The 21,348-nt window shown below is 36.0% G+C and overlaps 1 protein-coding gene across 2 annotated transcripts in view; it reads left to right on the forward strand.

The window, feature by feature from the left end:
* The window catches only part of LUG (transcriptional corepressor LEUNIG), a 74,137-nt gene extending 61,329 nt beyond the window's left edge, over window positions 1–12,808 (forward strand). The window contains exons 10-18 of one of the 2 annotated variants that reach the window (XM_089990028.1): window positions 9,671–9,853; window positions 10,042–10,287; window positions 10,439–10,556; window positions 10,715–10,824; window positions 10,993–11,142; window positions 11,514–11,669; window positions 11,764–11,880; window positions 12,024–12,230; window positions 12,300–12,808. In XM_089990028.1, coding sequence (XP_089846154.1) covers window positions 9,671–9,853; window positions 10,042–10,287; window positions 10,439–10,556; window positions 10,715–10,824; window positions 10,993–11,142; window positions 11,514–11,669; window positions 11,764–11,880; window positions 12,024–12,230; window positions 12,300–12,443 — 1,431 coding nt within the window. In that variant the 3' untranslated portion in view covers window positions 12,444–12,808. Of the gene's footprint in view, window positions 1–9,670; window positions 9,854–10,041; window positions 10,288–10,411; window positions 10,557–10,714; window positions 10,825–10,992; window positions 11,143–11,513; window positions 11,670–11,763; window positions 11,881–12,023; window positions 12,231–12,299 lie in introns of both variants that reach the window. The other variant, XM_089990027.1, reaches the window with a different exon arrangement.
* Window positions 12,809–21,348: the final 8,540 nt, after the last annotated feature.

Genomic DNA, 21,348 nt, shown 5'->3' on the forward strand with positions numbered 1-21,348 from the left:
TTGAGATTGATCAACATTTCATACGGCAGAAAGTCGAGATGAAGGAGATAGAACTACGTCATGTTCGAACAGAAGATCAAGTGGCAGACCTATTTACCAAGGGATTAACAAGACGTCAATTTTGGCTATTGAAGAGCAAGTTGTACATGCTCCAAAATCACGTACAACTTGAGGGAGGGTGTTAGAATACAACATTGCATATGTGTATGGATCTAGATCCAGATCCATACACATATTATATGTACACAGTTTAAATAGGATTTCATTAATGGCATTATTGTAATATGTATATGTTTTTAATTTATAATGCTTAGGGTTTTGGAGGTCGAGCATTGCAGTGCCGCCCCAGCCTTTTGTGAATTGCTCTCTCTCTCTCTCTCCCTCTTATCTCCTGTGAACAAATCTGATACCTAATACGTTTTGTAGTAGGGTCATAGCATCGATAGCCTTTGTATTCATCCGCATACCCAACAAATCTGCACTTAGCGGCCTTGTCCTGGAACTTATTTCGCAGAGATCAATATGTACATAACATATACAACAAAAAACACAGCTCATCATAAAAGGGATGTTGCCCAAATAAAGTATAATAGGGAGATTTTCGATCCAGAAGTGCCATAGGAAGACGATTTATGACATGAACAGATGTGTGAAAAACTTCTGTCCAGAGACTAATGGGTACATTGCTATCATGTAACATGCTCATCGCATTCTCGACAATATGCCTGTGTTTTCTCTCCGCAATCCCATTTGGTTGAGGGGTATGAGGGCAATAAACTTGTCGACTTATTCTTTTATCCCGAAGAAAGGCAATAAACTCGTTCGATGAATACTCTCCTCCACCATCATATTGAAAATGCACAATATTACAGGAAAACTTTGTTTTGATCATCGAATAAAATTCCTGAAATATTTGGAAAACTTCATGCTTATGTTTCAAGAAATATATCCAAGTATATCGGGAATAAGAATCAATAAAGATAACATAGTAACGACTTCCAGAGAGAGAAGATATAGGTGCGGGTCCCCAAACATCGGAACAAATAATCTCAAATGGCTTTGAAGCCCTTTTATTAATAATATGAAACAGAAGAACATGACTTTTGCAGAGTTCACATGAGGAACATTTTTTATTCTCTAAAACTGAACGTAAACTAGTCTTTGGAAGAAGACCATCAGATACAAGATTTTCAACGAAGCCCCGACTACAATGTCCCAAGCGACTGTGCCAAATATCTGGCTTATTACAATGAGATGAATTAAAAACTTCCAATGAAAGGAAAAACAAAGACTGTGAAGGTAGCTTGGACGACTTCAACTGGAGAACTGAGACTGAAGGCGAAGACATTGAGGGAATCTCCTTGAAGACGTACATGTTTTCTTGTCGTTCCCCCTTAGCGAACATCTTCTTCGTTCGTAGATCCTTAACATAAACAGAGGAGGGAGTAAATTCGACAGAAGAATTCATATCGTCAACAAGTTTAGCTACAGAAACAATGTTCTTTTTAATATTAGGAGCAAGAAGGACATTGGACAAGTGAAGTGAGGATGTTGACATAGGGATATGTGCACTGCCAGTATGACTAATAGAGTGATAAGTTCCATCTTTCGTAACCATACTACCTTTTTCAAAATAAGGCAATAAGTGAGATAACTTACCCGCATTACCCGTGACATGGGTGGCAGCACCGTAATCAACATACCACTCGCCTTGCTCATTTTGTTTGATCGTCATCTGTGACAATGCTGATAACAAAAGTTATTGCACAAAACCAACAATCAGCTTTCACATGTCCTCTTTTGTTACATAAGAAACAAGCAGGCACTCTCCTCTGATTTCCTGTATTAAAAACACTCAAAATATTAGGTGTAGGCAAGATACCACGTCCTCCTTGCCCAAAACGGCCTCGACCTCTGCCTCCTTGATGTCCTGCATTCCCTCGTCTAAAACCTACAGAAGTCTCCATAGCCAAAACTGAATGGGAACGAGCTGATTCATTTCCTTCTGCCCTTTGTTTCATAATCATCTCATGCTGAAGAAGTTTCGCTTGAAGGTCGTCAAAATTGGGCAAGTGGGCAAGACATGTCAAAGCGGTGGTAAACATGTCAAAGTTAGAGCCCAACCCATTAAGGAGTTGTTGTACTTTATCTTTATTTGAAATAGCACTTCCAATAACAGCCAACTGGTCAGTAATACTCTTCAAGCGGCCTATGTATTCCATAACTGTCATGGAGCCTTTCTTCAAACTTTGAAACTCATTCTTTAGGTATATAACTCGGGCTTCTAATATCTGAGATAGCTTACTCCATAAGTCTGCCACAGTCCAATCATCTGAAAGAGTAGCCAACACTTCTTGAGAGAGTGTTGACGTAATATAAGCAACCATCGATACCACTTTCTCTAAACTGTATACTCTAGATTCTTAATAGATTTGGTAGTTGCATCACCCTTCTCATCCTTGGTTTCCTGCAAAATAAACCGTGGTGGTACAGGAATAGAACCATCCAGGTGTTCATCGAGATCCCGACTCCGTATAAATGAAAGTATTTGTCTCTTCCATGTTAAGAAATTAGAATGAGTAAGTTTTTCTGTAACGAGCTGATTTAAGAAACTTGCAGAAGGACTTGATGACGAGTATGAATCCATATCAATGAAAAAAAAAACCTCTTTTTTTTTAACAAGAACGTAGTCTGTTACAGTCTGCCTATAGATGTTGTACAGAAAGCACTAATTCAGTGCTGATAGAAAAGGATGAAGAAAAACAATACAAAATTGAGAAAAATTGATACGATGATGAATGCTAGACTATGACAGTGATATTTAGAACAAAGTGATACGAATCGTCCAGCAATACAAGGAGTCAAAGAGTACTCACAACACACAGACTTAGGAAAGTATCAAGTTTAGAAGGAAAAACCATAGAAAGTGAAGTTGAAGTTGACGTTGATAAATACTGTAAGGAGATGCAGTTGTTGACAAAAGAAAGGTGTTATTGAAGAGGAAGGTACAATCGATCGAGAGGTCATTGACACAGATGATATTGATATTGAAGGCAAAAGAGACGTTGATGTTGAAGAAGGAGGTAGTCGCAAATAGTGAAGGATGTTGATGTTGAGGAAGGAAACAGTCAATGTTGAATATAAAAGGAAAATCGCAGACAGACTTGAATGCTGAAGCAGTCTTCACGGTTGGTGTTCTTGATGTTGAGGAATGTTGAAGGAGACGTCGCAGTCGATATTGAAGAAAGGAGAAGTCACAGATGGTGAAGGAGACGTTGATATCAACGGTGATGTTGAGGAAGGAAACAATCGATGTTGAAGAAGAAGTCACAGACAACCTTGAATGTTGAAGGAGTCTTCTCGGTTGGTGTTCTACAACCTGGCTTTGATACCACATGAGGAATCGAAAGAGCTTCACTCCACGGCTCAACCTGTACAGGAAGAAAAGAAAAAGGGAGAGGCACAATAGCTGGGGCGGCTGAACAACGCACACCACCGAGCCCTAATATATTTATAGCAAAACGATTTTACAATAGATACTAATATTACAAGAATGCCATTAATGAATCGTGAAGTTCATAATAATGCAAGATAGATGTGTGTATGGATCTGGATCCAATCCAGATCCATACATATGCTCTATTTTAACATCTTTTGCCTATAAAGCAAGTGTCACAAGTAGTCTCTCCCGTGGTTTGGTGCAGAGATGACTATTACTGAATATAAGCTGCATAAAAGTGCTCATTTCACCCAAGCTTGTTGAACTCGAGGATAAGAGATAAGGGACTGATCGCTACACAACACATGATTGTTTAACACAAGAGTGGGAAGTATGAAGAATGGAAATAAGTGGAAATAAATGAGAAATGCGTAGTTGAGTATGGGACTTGGAGCTGTATGATGTTCAACTAGAGATTTTCAGATTTTAGAGAGGGTAGGATGATATGTGGCATTCTTGTCGGGTTTTGTTGCTTGGATTTGTGAAGCCTATATGATTTTTAGTTCCTGTCTGGCGATGTATGTACCACCGACACCATTTGTGGGTTGTGCTTGAGAAGCCTTTCCTTTTTGTAGTTATATGCCATTTATTATTCCCTGCCTAAGGTAGCTCTTTTAGTGGTATCCTATCAAATATTTCTTTCTGTTAGGGTTCAGTTTTAGGAATATGAAAATTTTCATGAAGGTATGGATGATGACGGTAACGACCCCAACTCATACCCATGAAAAAGTGGCCAATTTTTTTTTTTAAAAAAAAACAAGTGCGGAAACAATCTCAGAGATTCGGGGCCTTACAGTTAAACACAACTACCATCACAAGGGATCTTGTACTCATTTTTCATACCAAACCAAACTTTATTTATTCAAATGTAAAGAGTCTAAGACAAGTAAATAAAAGTAAAGAAAGCAAAAAGAAACAATCACGCTGTCCCAAGAATCTGCCCTGCAGTCGTGTAGTCCCTTCGTGACTCTTCTCAAAAGCAAGTCCTCTCCACTAGGTATCTGAGGCTGCGCAAAACACAAGTAGGGTGTCAGAATCCAAAGAATCTTGCGTACAAATTTCTCTAATGAATCAAACAAGTAAAAAGAACATAAATAAGATTCATGCAATATTTCCGAGAGACGTAAATATAACACATTCATAATTCAACTAATCATTCATGCAATAAGGAACCATTATTAAGCATGAAATAACATATAATAACGATAAGGATCATAATTTAAACATTCAAGACATTTAACATACATTAGGGAACAATATTATGCATTCACCAATATTGCACAATTAAAAGAATAGGTAAATATGCATGATCTAATGCATAACAAAAATATGCATGATTTCAGTGCAGCGTATGAATAAATCATTATTATCGTTTATCAGAGTTTTTTTTTCATATGCATGTCCATATTAAATGCATACGATTTAAGTTTCTTTTTTTAATTACCATTGCCTACGGATACTCAAAACGGGTAAGAATTTTCGAGATCAAGTAGGGTTCTCAGGGTAACTTAGCACACAAGTTGTATTTTATTACTGGGTTCCAAACTTAGCCCTCGACCGATATAAGGAAACAACACCATCCATCGGAACATTAGAAATCAACATCTAATGTCGGGACACCAGGGACATCAGCATCCATAAGTGCCTCTTTCTTGGTATACCAAAACAAAGTTGTGTCTACGCACCACCCCTAAACAAAGTGTCAGACTCTTCCTAAAACCGTAGTCAGAAGAAGAACCTCAATATCGGGTTCAGGGGCAACAACAACGCACACAGAGTTTTAGTATCTTCACAATTTTTCCAAAACCGTAATATCTAAGATTCTCACACTAAAGAAAGGACATCAAGAAAACATAAATTACACCGTTCTTTACTTTCTTTTATCTTGTTATTAATTTATCTCTTTTACATTTGCAAATCAATATGCAAAATTAATAACATAAGCTTGCAAATCAACATACCAAGCTTTTCACGGGACCACAACTCGTGGCATCATGGAACAATGCAATAAAAATAATAATATTACATTTGATTTTTGCAATGCATAAATCAACTAAACAAAAAACAACACCTACCCAAGGCTCACACAACCTACGATGATCCATTTTGATCATCTATGCATTCATATGCAAAAATCATCAATCACATGCCACTATGCATTACTTTCACATGTTTATCAATGCACACTCATACATGCAATTTCCAGAGATGTACATAAAACAATAATATACATATGTATGTGCATGAGTTCACACATTCATGTTAAATGCTCAATGTCAGGTATGTATATGCACGTGTAAACATCCTTACTACAATATCCCAAAAATGCATCACAAAGCAAGTCTAAGCATGTGAGAAACATCACCCCTTTGTATGCAAAATAAAGCTTTCAACAATCATGCATAGAGATAAAGATGCAACTCAATATATTCTAGGCAGTGCATTCATCCAATTCTTTTACCAATTAGGGCATATTGCTGACATCTAATCCTTTGCCTTGCATTTGATAAACCACAACTTGTTAAGACAAATCATAAATGTGTATTATGCAGCAAGAAATTCCAGGGTCACCTTTAATGATTCTTCCATTTCACTGCTTACTTTCATTAAGGACAAAACTATTGTTTAAAATAAACTTGAAAAACACTAGCAGAAGTGAACAAGATAAACCTACAGTTTCCATGGTGTTAAATTGTGATTCTAAATATGTCATTCATATAATATCCTCAAATAACAGGTCGTTAGTTGGTATGGATTTTAAGATTTAGGACACTGATCTATTCTTCTAGACTTCATACCATCTTTTCTTATAAATTGTTTCCCAAACACCACAGATATTGCCCTCACTTTGACTAGTGTCAGAACAATTGTTAAGCTATCTGTATCTAAAAGAGCACATACCAAGAATAAGTTTTAATCTAATACCCTTGGCATATTCTGAAAATTTAAATGCACGACTGAATCTCTATAACAGCTCAAGTAGGTACCAATGGTACGCACATGTGCATGAAACAGTTTTGTAATAATACCATTAACATGCATCATAACATAACCAGTTTATGTTCATGAGCATGAATCTGAAAATATTCATGCCTAACTGCATATGCCCTTTCCTTTAGAAATTTTTTTTAACACATGTGACCCAATATCATAAAAATATTAATTTAACAATATATATTTATATTGTTTTCCCCTGTTTCTTTTTCAGGCAACTGGCCCAGCTGAACCCAGTCGGCTGGGTCTGTTCACTGCCAAAGCACACCCAGCCAACTGGGTCGATTGGGGGCCAAACCGAGCCACTTGCCCAGCACGATAATGCATATAAAAAAATTGGTTAACCACATATATACTGTTTTTTTTTTTTCGTTATGACAGTGTGCCAGCCCCAACCAACCAGTGGGCTGGGACTGGACTGTTCCAGGTTCAGTCCAGCTGACTGAATCGGCTGGAGCCAAATATATATATATATATATATATATATATATATATATATATATATATATATAATGTGTGTGTGTGTGTATATTATAATATTTTTCACATCAACAGTGGTCCAGCACCAATCTGGACAGTTGTCTGGGACTGGACAGCAGACTGTCCAGTCCCAGACAACTGTCCAGGCTGGCACTGGATAGTTGTCTATCCTGTCCCGAACCAAAAACCTCCATAAATTCAAAATTTTCACATTAACTGAATATACACATATTTTTATTTCCATAGATCTGGTTTCGTTTTAAGAACGACAGCCCCATGTCCACCCGTCCATAAATATACACATATCCAGAGGACAGATCTGTCCAGAACGGACAGAGGCTCAAATCTGGTCAGATCTGCCCATCATCATGGTGGCCAGATCTGTCCAGATCTATCCGCTAAAAGCATGGGACAAAACTGTCCAGATCTGTCCAAAGTGTCCATACAAGGCAAGAATATATATATATATATATATATATATATATATATATATATATATATATATGAATGAGGGAAAAACGTAAAAACATGCAGAAAATTATAGGAAAACGAATATCACATATTCTAAGCCTTCCTACATTGATTCCCATGGATTAAACCATGAAAAATCAAGATAGAATTCATGGTTCCTCGTAAAAATATTGCCTAAAGCTTATTTAGGCTCTTTTTCTCATCCGAGACAAGCCAAAGACCCGTACCATGCGAAGAAAAACGATGGTAGATATTGAAAAACATGAGTGGATGGCTGGAAAAGATCAAATATCCTCCTCTTCTTTCCTCTTTTGCCTCTCTTTTCCTCACTTTCTCTCTCTTCCTCTTTTTTTTCCTTCTCTTTCTCTTTTCTCTCTTTTTTTTGAAGTCTTTTTATAGACCCTATAGGGGAGGACGCCCCCCCCCTTCTCCAGCCCATCTAAAAGGGCTGGAGAGAGAGAACTCTCATGAAAATAAAACTCTTTTATATGAGTTTTTCGAAAATTTTAAAACTCTTCAAGTTTGACTTTTTGAAATTTTGTTAAAAAAGAACTTTTAGTCTCTCAAATCCTTTTGAACTCTTCCATAGGTGTTTAAAGGCTCTTTCAAGAGTCCTAAACAAACCCCAAAATAAATTTTTGGAATTGCATTAAATTAATTAATTAATATTAAATTATAAATAAATTTTCAAAAGTTTTAAAAAATTACTAAATTAATGTGGGAGGCTTCTTAACATAAATAAACCCAAATTTAAAGTTTTTTGATGAATTTAAAGTTAGAAAATTGTTGGGCATAGATCTGGATCCGAATCCAAGACCCAAATTCATATCCGAAATCCAAATGGGTTCTGAAGTGGATCAAATCTAGATTAATATGGGTCTTGGATAGAGTCCAAATCTATATTAATTTGGATCAAATCCATCAGATCCGATCCAAGTCCTGATCCGAATCGATAAACTGCTTAATTTTTGGAAAAATATGATTTTCGGGTCAACTGTAGCCCGAATCGAGAAAAATAAAATATAGTTGTGCTCAGAATTCTGAGACGCATCCAACGACATATTACATGAATTTAAAGTTCCAAATTTTGTTCGAAAATAACCTGAATTTTGCTCGAATTTCACTTGAATTTAAAGATCGAAAATAAAACTTTTTCTCACATTTCGATTGGATCGTTTGGACATAGAAAATGCGACCTGGGCCAAGCTCAGACTCAAAAGCATCAATCTAAAATCGAGGTTCAAACGATTTTTCTCCCGAACTTAGCCAAATTTTTGAGAATCTTAAATTTAACTAAGTGTGAAAATACGCGACATTACAATGACTATTTTCTTTAAGTGAGGATACTAATTTCTTGTTTGAATTTCCTCTCTTCTTTAACATTCATCTTCATTATTAGTGTTGGTGCATTGTTGCCAGGTTGATATATTATTCAATTTTACATATATCTGTGTTGATCTGTGTAATCATATGCTTAACGGCTGTCAAATGTTTGTTGTACTATTCACGGCAGCAAAGAAGAAATGTGCAAGTTCTAAGTAATATGCATAGTAGTTCAATTCTAAGAGGTTGCTGTGGTACTTTTGAGGAATTTGTTGGCCATAAGGATAACTTGTCTCCAGGCATGGTTGTAATGCAAATCTTTAATGCGCTTTTCAGGATCGTTCATTTTCACTTTTGTGACAAAGTGATATTTCAATATCATCCTTGATTTGTCCATTGATCATTTGTATTCAAAATAGTCTTTCATTATATCTACCAATCCTGTATTTGCTACGTGTTAGCTGTCAAGCGATTCCATCTTTTTCTTCCCTCCAATTCTTTTGGAAGTTCTTTTCCTTTCATCTACTCATTAGTTTATTTTGTAGGATTTGTAGCTTAGATTTCCTTTGCATATCACAATACTGGTTCTGTTTGTTATGAACAAAGTATCCTTTTTCTTTGGTTAAATAACTTAAGTTAAGGGCTCAACTGTATGAAGAGTTGGATGTCATGCACATTATGTTTATCTTGAATTTGTACCAACCTTAGTTGCAATCCTAGTTTCAGAAATTAACGTGGATGTCTGTATTTCAGTAATCAGGTCAACTCAGATGGTCCATTACTTACATAGTGAAGCATCTTTATTAAATGAAACTTCTCCTAAAGTCTGATAAGGATGGCTTCTGATCGCTGTTATTTAAATTTTATTTTCAACTTTAATACTAATTGTCATATTTTTTGTAGATGAAGCTTGCACAGTTACAGCAACAACAACAAAACAATAATCAGCAACAGCTCCAGCAGCACATGCTGTCAAGTCAGCAGTCTCAGAGCAGCATTCATCATCTTCATCAGCAAGATAAAGCAGGCAGTGGTGGTGTTGCTATGGATGGCAGCATGTCGAATTCCTTTAGAGGAGCTGATCAGGTCTTGTACTTTCTTTTCACTATGATACATACTTCTGGATTTATGTTGATGGTAGATTGGATTCTGTTATGCTTTGAAATTGTTGTCCGTAGATTTTTTTCTGGCCCTATAGTAGTTCTGTTAGTTCCTGTCAACCTTGATCTGAGTGATATTTAAACGTCTTTTTTTCACCTTTTTTGTGGATTAAGACGGCTTCCAAGAATCAGAGTGGAAGAAAAAGGAAGCAGCCAGTGTCATCTTCAGGTCCTGCTAATAGCTCAGGAACAGCAAACACTACAGGACCGTCGCCAAGTTCTGCACCTTCTACCCCATCAACTCATACACCAGGCGACGTAATGTCGATGCCATTGCAGCATACTGCTAACTCATCTAAAGCTTTAATGATGTTTGGTTCAGATGGAACTGGAACACTTACGTCACCATCAAATCAACTTGTAAGTAACTTCTTTGCCCAAACAATTTTAGCTTGTATTGTTTGTTATAGATAGGAAACCTTTTCCTTTGATGATCATGTCATGGATGCTCGTATACATTCTCATTAGCACTCCATTTTGGCAGTGGGATGACAAAGATATTGAATTGCAGGCTGAGATGGAAAGATTTGTGGATGATGGTTCATTGGACGATAATGTGGAGTCATTCCTGTCTCACGATGATGCAGATCAGAGAGACACAGTTGGGCATTGTATGGAAGGCACCAAAGGTAAATTGATGTTTCTATTTTTGTTCATTTCCTCACCTAGTTGCACTTAAGAATGACCTGGTCATACTTATTGTTCTTATTCTCTGTGTTCATTATTGGTTATTGATGAGTTTGTTTGCAACAATCTTTTCTTAATTTGGACAAACTTATCCTTTCAGGGTTTACATTTAATGAGATTAATCATGTTCGGGCAAGTTCAAGCAAAATCACTTGTTGCCATTTTTCATCAGATGGAAAACTATTAGCCAGTGCTGGCCATGAGAAAAAGGTGAGATCTAAATCTTGTATTCAGTTGTAACGAGAATACTAAAAATAAGTTATTTTTTAATTGATTAGGGAAATTTTGAGATGAACAAGAATGGAAGTCTTAACTTTGGAATAGAGAAAGTGGCACTATTTACCAATTTACTTACTATGTGGGTAACTTGACATTCAGGCTGTGCTGTGGTACGCGGAGACTTTGAAACAAAAGAGTTCATTGGAGGAGCATTCCTTGTTAATCACTGATGTTCGTTTTAGTCCAAGCATTCCACGTTTGGCTACCTCATCCTTTGATAAAACCGTCAGGGTCTGGGATGCTGACAAGGTGTTTATGCCATCTTTTTTTTTTGTTTTTCATCTTTTCTATATTTTGGTTGATGATTCAACTCTCAGCGCTATTTGACCAGGTTATTACTAATGAGATAGATCATGTCAAAATGATTTTCATGAAATAATGTCCCAGTAGATTATAGACTTCAAAGTCCTACATAGATGTTCAATGTCTCCTTATGTGTGTGCACACACTCATGTAGCAAGGCTGTTTGTTCATTGGTTATTTTGGATACCCAGATGAAGACAATGTCCTTGCTATGCAGTCTGTTTTAACTAAAGATGCATCCGTTTTGTGGTTTTCCGTATTCACCCTTTACAGGTTATTGATGCTTCAATTAACTGCTATTTTTTCCCCTTCTACAGCCTTCCTACTCACTCCGAACTTTTACGGGCCATTCCATGTCTGTCTCGTCTCTGGATTTCCATCCAAATAGAGAGGATCTAATCTGCTCTTGTGATGGGGACAGTGAAATCCGGTATTGGAGCATTAACAATGGCAGCTGCACAAGAGTATTCAAGGTCTGATTTATATTCTAGTGCTAGGACATTGTTTACTTCTCTATTGATATTGTATTGCTTGCTTTTCTGTGTTAATCCTTGTTTTTCCCTACAGGGTGGCTCAAACCAATTAAGATTTCAACCCCGTGTTGGGAAATACCTTGCAGCAGCTTCTGAGAATGTTGTGTCTATTCTTGATGTTGAGACACAAGCCTGCCGCCAGACTCTACAGGTTGACTATCTAAACTTGTATTTTTCTTGGCCGTTAGATTTGGTTTTATATATTTGTCCAGCTACAACTCTTAATTACTATAAAGCAGCTGCCATGATAGCTTTCTTAAACAAATAGTTCTTTTTCTGGGATCATGATGTTAGGCGCACACAAAGACCATCCATTCCGTGTGTTGGGACACAACAGGTGACTTACTGGCATCTGTGAGTGAGGACTCAGTTAGGGTCTGGAGTCTTAGTTCTGGAAGCGAAGGTGAATGCATTCATGAACTGAATTGTACCGGCAATAAATTTCAATCTTGCGTCTTCCATCCTAACTACCCGTCATTGCTAGTGATTGGATGTTATCAGGCAAGTCATGCTATCTCCAGCCTACAATTTTTACTGAAGGTTTCAGCTGACATGCTTTTCTTTCTTCAGTCCCTGGAGCTATGGAACATGGTCGAGAACAGGCGCATGACCCTTGCTGCTCATGAAGGCTTGATTACGGCCTTGGCAGTGTCAAATGTCACAGGGGTTGTCGCTTCTGGAAGTCATGACAAGTTTGTGAGACTGTGGAAGTGAAAACTCGTATATATATAGTGCCTAACCTCTTAGTTGCTATTCTAACTGCATAGCTGCTAGCAGGAAGTTTTCTAAGAGCTTGTTGCTTGACTTTTAACAGATGGAAGCAGTCCATAATTGTTTCAGTGCTAGTTCCATTTTAGTTCGTATGTCATCATTATGGTATTTTCATTTCAACATCAAGCATGCATCGTTGTATCGGGTTCCAGTAATCATTCAACTTCTGCCATTGATATGCTCTTGTGGTGGAATTCTCCTGATAGAGCCAGAACCTATTGAACTCTGGCAACTCCTATGTAGTATCAAGTGATTTCTAGTGTTAGCTTAAACATTGCAGTAATGCATGTCGTCTAGTGCTTGTATGTGTATCGTGTTATGTCTATTGGCTATTGCTGAACAGAGTGGCCGGAGTTGTTAGAAGGCTATTACCCCTCAAAATGCCACTCCACTGTGCATGTTGAGAGGCTAAGTTTTTCTTTATGATAAGGCATGCTTGGGGGATAACCTCCACTAGATTTGAACCCGAGACCCCTCGGTTATGATAGTGTGACATAACCATCCATCCCTTTTCCACAGATGAGTTGCCTATGCTCTGTTAATTTTAATGAATATTGGTTTGAGGCATGGTCCCCAATATAATAATAGCAAATGATTGCTTTACTTACCGTGACCATTTTTTTTTGAATAATCCAAGGAAAAAAAACCCCTCATCATCAACCTTACATTGGCTGACCTCCAATTGGTAAAACCCTTGAGGTCCCCCTGCTTACGGGGGACTGGAGTACACCCAGCTTCGACCTTGCGACCGCAGGAGATGCCACTTGTGGGTTTCCAACTTGTGATGTTCCATCAACTTGGTGGCATTCACAAAGTCACCCTACCAGATAAGTGGAGCCCTTGTGGGTATATCGTCAACTTTGAATTATAGTTTTTGGTTTATGTAATTCTACCTAAAATGTTCGCCGATATTTGTTCACTGTGGTATCTATTATAGTGAAGTTATAAGCCTACAAGGGCTCAGTATACCTGGTTAGGTGGGTCGGCTCAAGGAATCGAAGTTGAAGGATGTTGCAAGTTTGATAATCAGGGTGAACATCCTTTGCTGCACGGTCACATCCAATGGGAAACTATGCTTAGTGGGTGTGAACAGTGCTCTTGAAGTTTTACACGGTGGACACTGAAACAGTTGCTGTGACCAACGTGACACCAAAGCTCATAAGAGACGTTCCAACCATCAAGGTTGTTCCGACTACCACACCAGATAGGCTTTAGATTGTAAGAGGAAAATTTGTCAGGTTTTGGATTCAGATCCAAGTCACGTCGACTGGATTCAAATCAAACATGCATGGTTTGGATCTTTTGTAGAAAGATAGGGGCATATGTGGCTAACATAAAGGAGTGTTTGTTAGATGTAAACAAATCTAGGAACTAGATTTGGCCTCTAGTTACAAATAAATCCACACTAATTGGATCTAGCATTAGCATTAACATTATTGAGCTTGGACTCAGGTTTAACGACAGCTAAGTCTCAATCCATGTCCGAATCTGAATCAAAATAACCTTCATATGTTTACGTAAATAGTCTTCGCATGCAAGAGGTTCTTAATTAATCAGAATTAGAGCTCTATCCAAATCCAGGTTTGATAACTTGTCAACAGATCAGACCAATTATTAAATTAGAGCATGGGTCTAGCCTGAATAGGGGCTTATGATTATGTTTACATATCAGGCTCAATCCATGCAATGCATTTACATAGTCGAATATCAATAAAAAGGGAAAATAAAAATAAATATATTGATCCCAAACTATTTCACCAACCTCATTTTCCTGACCATATGGAAATTCAGACAGTAATTGGTTCAAAAGATAAAATAGCTTATAGAACACTAACTGCCTTAAATGTGTGACTTTTAGTTTTAAATGTTACCAAGATGAGTTTACAGTTCATTTTTACTTGTTGGAAAAGCACTACAGTGTAAACACCCATAAAAGGACACCATCTTGGGTCACCCTTGCATCACCTAACAATCAGCTAAATTGGCTACCTATAAGTAGGGGTGTCAATGGGTCGGGTTTACCCGGACCAAACCCTATAGGATCTGTGTATGGTGACAAATAAGAAGACCTGATTATGACCCAGGTCCAGATCCGAAAGTTTGATAGATACATGGATCCAGGTATTGTTTGTAAAATTTTATACCAAACCCGGGCCCGACCTGAGTTCGGATTAAGGCCCACAAATTTTCAATGAAAAATGATAAAAATTATTATTTTACAAGGTATGGTCCGGGTCTGGTTCATGTAGTTCTTATCAGGTCCGGGTATGATTTCTCTTATAGTAGACCCGATTTGACCCGGGTCCGGACCCAATACCATACACAAAAAAGTGGTCCAATTCTGATTCTACCTGGGTCTGAACCAAACCCGACCCGTTGACAACCCTACCTGTAAGGGGTCCGTTTTATAAGCTTTCAGCTACCCACCCAACATGGACTGGTATGCGGGACATCTTTTGAGCATTTCTCATAAATGCCTGGAACTTTTGACTTTCTAGTAGACATCATGGTACTATTGCTAGCACCGAAGATAAGTCCTACATAATGGTCAACCGCCCAACTTGGGCAGCAATAGAAAGGAAAATATTGGTTGCCTTCATGGCTCCAAATCCCCCTTTTTTTTTTTGACAAAAATATGATTTTTTGGTGGTTGAAAATTAGGTATACTATATAGGTCATTGATTTTTCAAGCCTCAAAAAATCCAACATATATGTCGGAAAAGCATGATTTAAATATCAGTTACTAGTAAACTAAACATGTAGATCACATTTGGAGGGTCAGATGTGCAAAAAAAAAAAAAAAAACAAAGAAAAAAGAAAAAAATAGTTTTTTTCATGAAGGGTTCGGAAGAAATTTGTTGGCATCTTTCGGCAAGTTTTGGTGGTGTCATTATCGTGTACACTTGTGTGCCATTTTTGTATTATTGTTGAAAAGTTTGTCACCCCTAAATGTAGAAACTTTTGTTGAGAATGTACTTTGCTTGATATGTTACCTATTCTATATTTATATAACTTTGTATTTAAAACAAATAAATTTTGTTGTGGGCCTTGGTGTGCTTCAAGGAAATACTCATTCAATATAAGATTGCCAGAACAAAGGAATCATAGGGAAGTTGTTTTAAACATTGTGGCTTTCAATTGTTAGGGTTTTGGTAAAGCTTAAATAACAATCCTCATTTGGCTGTTACCAATTCACAAAAAAGATGATGATTGCAATCTTTGCTGCATGGTTTGGATCAAGCTGTTTGCACATTAAGGCCCTGAAATAGTAATGTTGGTTTGATCTGCATCAAATAAACTTTACAAGTTTAAAATAACTTGACCACTTGATATTGCATCCTATGAACCTAACCTATGGATAAATGACCGGCATTTAGTATTGAATGAGATGGCTGGATGGTTGCGTTGTACTATCACAACCGACGGGTTTCGGTTCCGAACCATTTCCATCCAGGTGAAAAAACCCAGAGGTTGGGGCCCTAGCCGCCATCTCTTGTTTGGGCATGCTCACTACAGGTATCTTGGTTTGTACGCATGTCATATTTCTAGCCGAACATCAAATAAATTCAAGGCTTGTTTCTATCCAAATGGGATAAAATAACATAAAATGACCGTTTCGATAAAAATGATGTATTACCTTAAAAACCCAACAATTTCTTAAAATCCACCGTACTACAAAAACCTCAAATATCCAACTTTGTTAGGATTTTTTTACCCTTTGCATGTAAGAAACTCACAAAGTTCGTGTGATATATCGCTCTGCTCGTCGGATATAGCAAACTGTCATTTAAAATAAGATCCACACATTTTTTTACGGACCTCATGAAGCGCGAAAAAAATTATGTTATTTATATGGTCTTCTCTATAAATTGTAAAATTACAAATACCTTAGTAAAATCATATATTTTATACCAAAATCGCAGGAAACTAGGTGAAGCATCTTTCTCCTTTCTTTAACCCTTACTTAAATGTATGTTCGTGCATACTTTTTTGCGGTCTTCACGAATCACAAAAACAAGTTTGCTGAACCTCCTTATGATAATAACTTCACAAATATCTTCGCAAAATTACATATTTTATACCAAAGTTTTGTGAACCTCCTTTCTCCTTTATTTAACTCCACATCTAAATTTGCGATATTCTTTCATGTTTGCAATTTTTCTACTATAATAAATGTGACTCTTCGAGGGTATAAAAAGTGATTATCCGCGCCCCAAGGCTATTTTTACATATTCTAGGGTTTCTTTGAGGTTCCCAACTTGTAGTCTCCTTCTTAACCTTCTTCGAAAAAATACGTTAGCTTTTTTGGCAACTGTTTTTGGCCACTTTTTTCAGTGATTCATCGACAACATTTAATCGTCGAGTTTTTCAGATTCATCAATGGTGAGTTTTTCGATAAGCACATTCTTAATGATGAGTTTTTTTGGTAAACATAATATTTTTGATAACCCTTTCCTTAAGTTGCATATTTTCTCTTGTATCCCTCTTTATCTTTCATACAAAAAATATGCCTACAATCATACATTGAAAAATGTAAGACACTATAGCGGTATTAGAGGCATTATAATTTTTTTTTCTTATTTGATACAATTAAACATTTTTTTATGCTTTTTATGTATGTTTTTTAGTTTAGTTTTTCTGGACTACATACAAACATTGTTTGATGGCTATGAACACTTTTATTTTCTAAATCTTAGAGGCTCCAGACTCATGTTTTTAGTTTAGTTCACTGTTTAATTTATTTTAAGTTGTTTTGTATGTAGTGTTGTTGTTGTTGTTGGAGTAGTAATGATAACTATGACTAATAATTTATTCTTATTGACGAATAAATTTTATGCTTCTTAGTATTGTGTATACTTTAATGTCATAGGTTAAATCATGTGTTTCTTAGTGCTTTTTAGTATTGAGTTTGAAGAGTTTAACATAATATGGTGATTGAGAAGTCTATGTTTGAGGGACCCACACCCATATCATCTATTAGTGTTGGAGTATAACAAGAAATGCCAGAAAAAAAAACTATGCACTGGGTCATCTTATATATTATGATGTACGAAATCAACTTAAAAGGTGGATAGAGAGGAAGCTTGCTTTATAGCCAAAATACGAATGCAGTCTCAGTTATTAGCCACCCCTAAATGAACAATATAAAATATCTGAAATGTTGGCCAAATTACATTTAACATATCTTTGGGTGGCACAAAACTGAAGCAGAATATGTTAAAATTGATGAAGAGTTTGTTTAATGATGTCTACTATCTCGGAAGCATCTAAGGATGGAGAGGTGAGGGAAACTCAACGAACAAACTGTTTGACCCATGCACTCACTATAAGGTTGTTGCTAATGTAAATGATCAGATAGATGAAGTTGAAGATGCGACCATGGATGATAGAGGGGCGAAGGGGGGATCTCCATAAGAGGAGGAGGAACATCAACAAGGGGAAGAGGCACTCTAGCAAGAGAAGGAGTTCCTTTACATTTAGGGAAATTTTTAAGATTTTTTTTTGAAACCGAAACCCAAAAATTAGGATTTTTTTAAATAAAAAATTTAAGAATATTTTTTTTAAACCCTTTACATGATTTTCAAGAAATACAATGAAAACTCTTTTAAACATGGTTAAAACCTTGAGTGAGTTACAGTTCTCAACTCACACATGTAAGATTAGAATTAACTTAATCAAACCATCACTTGAATTGAAATAACTTAAAGCACTAGTCTCACTTAATAAAAATTTAAAAGTTTAATGAAATAATCAAATAATAAGAATAAATCAAATCCTCCCATAAGCTTAAAAGAAATGTGTCTCTCTTGAAACTACCCTGAGCCTCCCGCCATCATCAACTAGCTTATTCGCTAACTGAAAATGTTAAAAGAAGGGGCATCAACAACGACCTCAATAGGAAACATAACATAACAAAGGCATAAAAAGAATACAACACATATCTCATACATCTTTTCATAATCTAAAAACATTTATAACATGATAATTACATGACATACAAACATTCACAACAGAGGATCAAGATTTCATAATAAGTAATAGGCACACACATTTAAAATTAACAAATCTTACCCACTAGTAAGAGCACCTACAACCACACCTGTTAGAAATTCAGATCATAGACAAATATAAAATCAAGTATGCCAATATTCAACACCCATGCATGTAATCATAAAATATACATGAAGCATATGACATGCATACAACATATGACCCTGATATACTTGTAAAAATTTTAATGTATTGTTTCTCTTTTAGAGGGTATACTCCCGGTACCTAACTCCCACTCAACAATTATTTGGGGGTTTATTATTTTATGTATTTTATTTTTTTCAAAGATCCGAAGAGTGTACAAACATTCACTGGGCAATTCATGACCTTGAAAACCGTGCAAAATTTTGATTCCTACTCTGCACTGTAGAGTACTAGACTGTAGAGCTAGGCCTTTTTAGTAGACCGGGTCCCCCTACATTCAGAGATAAGAAACCCATAGAGACACCTTTGCTCTCTGAAAACATTAACAACACTTTTCTCGATCGTGTGCACCGACCACCCTCTCTAAGGTAGTCATGGTTTGAATAGGCTACTAGGTATTCTTTATTAAGGTTGTTTAAGTGTTCCCACTACTAAGGATCTCTTAGCTTAGTCCCTCTCGAGGACAGCAATATAACACAAGTCATTTGTCATCCAAACCTTAGAGCCAATAATGCCTCCTTAAGGCTTAAGTGTGTATGAGCATGTTAATTATATATTTAACTTGGTGCTTACTAACACCCCTAGTTCTACTAAACCTGGCTCACCTACGAGCCCAGTGAATGCATGTCTTATATGACTTATAACATATTACATGCTACATATCACACTATATGATACATGAAACTCATTTCAATATAGCATGAACCATGAATTGTATAAAATATCACATATATGCCCATGCACACTGCATGACCTATCTATCATGCTCAAAACTCATATGAAAACATACAGTCTCATATATCATTATGTATAAATCACTAACATGCTTACATACAACATAAATATGAAACATCACATATTAGAAAATACATGATTACCATTTCATATCCTATGCAAGCATAAGATTTAAAACAAAACATGTTTACAAGACATGACATATCCCAAACTAGGAATGACATACATCATAATTTTAGGTTGTTCATGGGTCTTTTAGACTATCTTATCGAGTATATCTGAACCCTAAAAAACTCACAGTCATAGTAGAAGATGTTAGTTATCACATCTAAGTGATAGCTTAAAGAAAAACAATTTTGTTTGCCTATAGAAATTTACAGACCATAAATTATTTTTTAGTTCTATCAAAACATAACAAAAATTTGTTTCACAAGGAAGCAGTCACCAAACCAAATCTGTGAGGAATCTCAACCTCTCAAATTTTATGGTGATAGCTATACTTGTTAGCTTTCAAAATCATCTGATTTTATAGAAAAAATCCTTTGAGACAGTTTCAGATCCAAATTTTCTGTAGAATCCTGAATTTCACATAACTTGTGTGAGACTCTTGGATTCTCAAATAACGAATCTGATTTTTCTTTTATTTTTCTCATATTTATCCACATAAGATTTATATCTAAAAATCAGTTATAAATATCAAATCATTGATTTGTTGGATTTTTTGCAAAACTGACTATCGAAATGTGCTCTGCATACATGACAAATTTTTTGTCTTATGTTGCAGCAACTATAACCCTCAATTCTATACTACCACTGGGGCCTAATTTTATTCTAAAATACCTCCTAGATGTCTAAAAGATCTTCATAAAAGGATTTGGCTAGAAGTGATCCGATTCAAGAGCTACAAAAATTATTAATAAATCAATTAGAAAAAAACATGACATATGATGTATGCTAAATATAAGAAAAACACAAACATCAACATATAATATTGAAGTTCAATAATTCATCCACTATATACATAGTACCTATGCATCACGTAGTCTCATAGAAAATATTACATGGTCATAAAACATGCATCAAATCCTAAACTATCAATGTAACTCATGATTTGTGCTCATAATATCTAATTTAAGATGCTCGCATGCTAAATCATCATACAACACATAAAATAAATTTGCAGAAACATGATTCATACCGTAAATACATGAAAGAAAACAAATGTTTCTTTAATCATGCTGAAAACAATGACATACAATCTTTAAATCATGTAGGAACACAAAACTATGCATTTTATATTACTCAATTTTTTTGTTTAGCCGTTTGGGCATAGTTTTATTGCAAACGTATTTTTCAATATTTTTAACCCATGGTATTAATTCAAAAATAAATTTTAAATACTTTTCTAATTTGTTTCAGGTCTGATCCACCATGGACCAGATCGTAGAATCGATAAGGCGCACGATCTATACACTTGCATTTAATCTACAAGTACGAGTGAGATGAATCCTACCTTAGCTGAGTTTTTTATTGTGTAAATGCCTTCGTCCCCAGTATTAGAACCTTGGAGTAGCTTTAATGGCTGATAAAAAAACTCTAAGATAGAAGAAGGAAGAAGAAGATGAAAAAGAGAAGGAGAGAGAAGAGATAAAGAGATTAAAGAATTGTAATGAGAATGAGAGAGGGAGAGATAACTAATTTTGTTAATCCTTCTCATAAGAACCTCTATTTATATATGGGCTTAAGCAAGAGTCTCATATCTAATATAAAAGGTTAATATCTATTAATCTCCTTTATTAATAAAATAAGAAAGGTGAGGACTTCTCACTCTCGCTTGGGCTCTAGTGACAGAATAACCTTCTAAGAGGCCTACAATCCTCAGAACTTCATAAAATTTGATGTTTAAATAGTTGATTTG

Source organism: Nuphar pumila, chromosome 15 (assembly GCF_984573655.1).
Source record: "Nuphar pumila chromosome 15, dmNupPumi1.hap1.1, whole genome shotgun sequence".
NCBI lineage: Eukaryota > Viridiplantae > Streptophyta > Magnoliopsida > Nymphaeales > Nymphaeaceae > Nuphar > Nuphar pumila.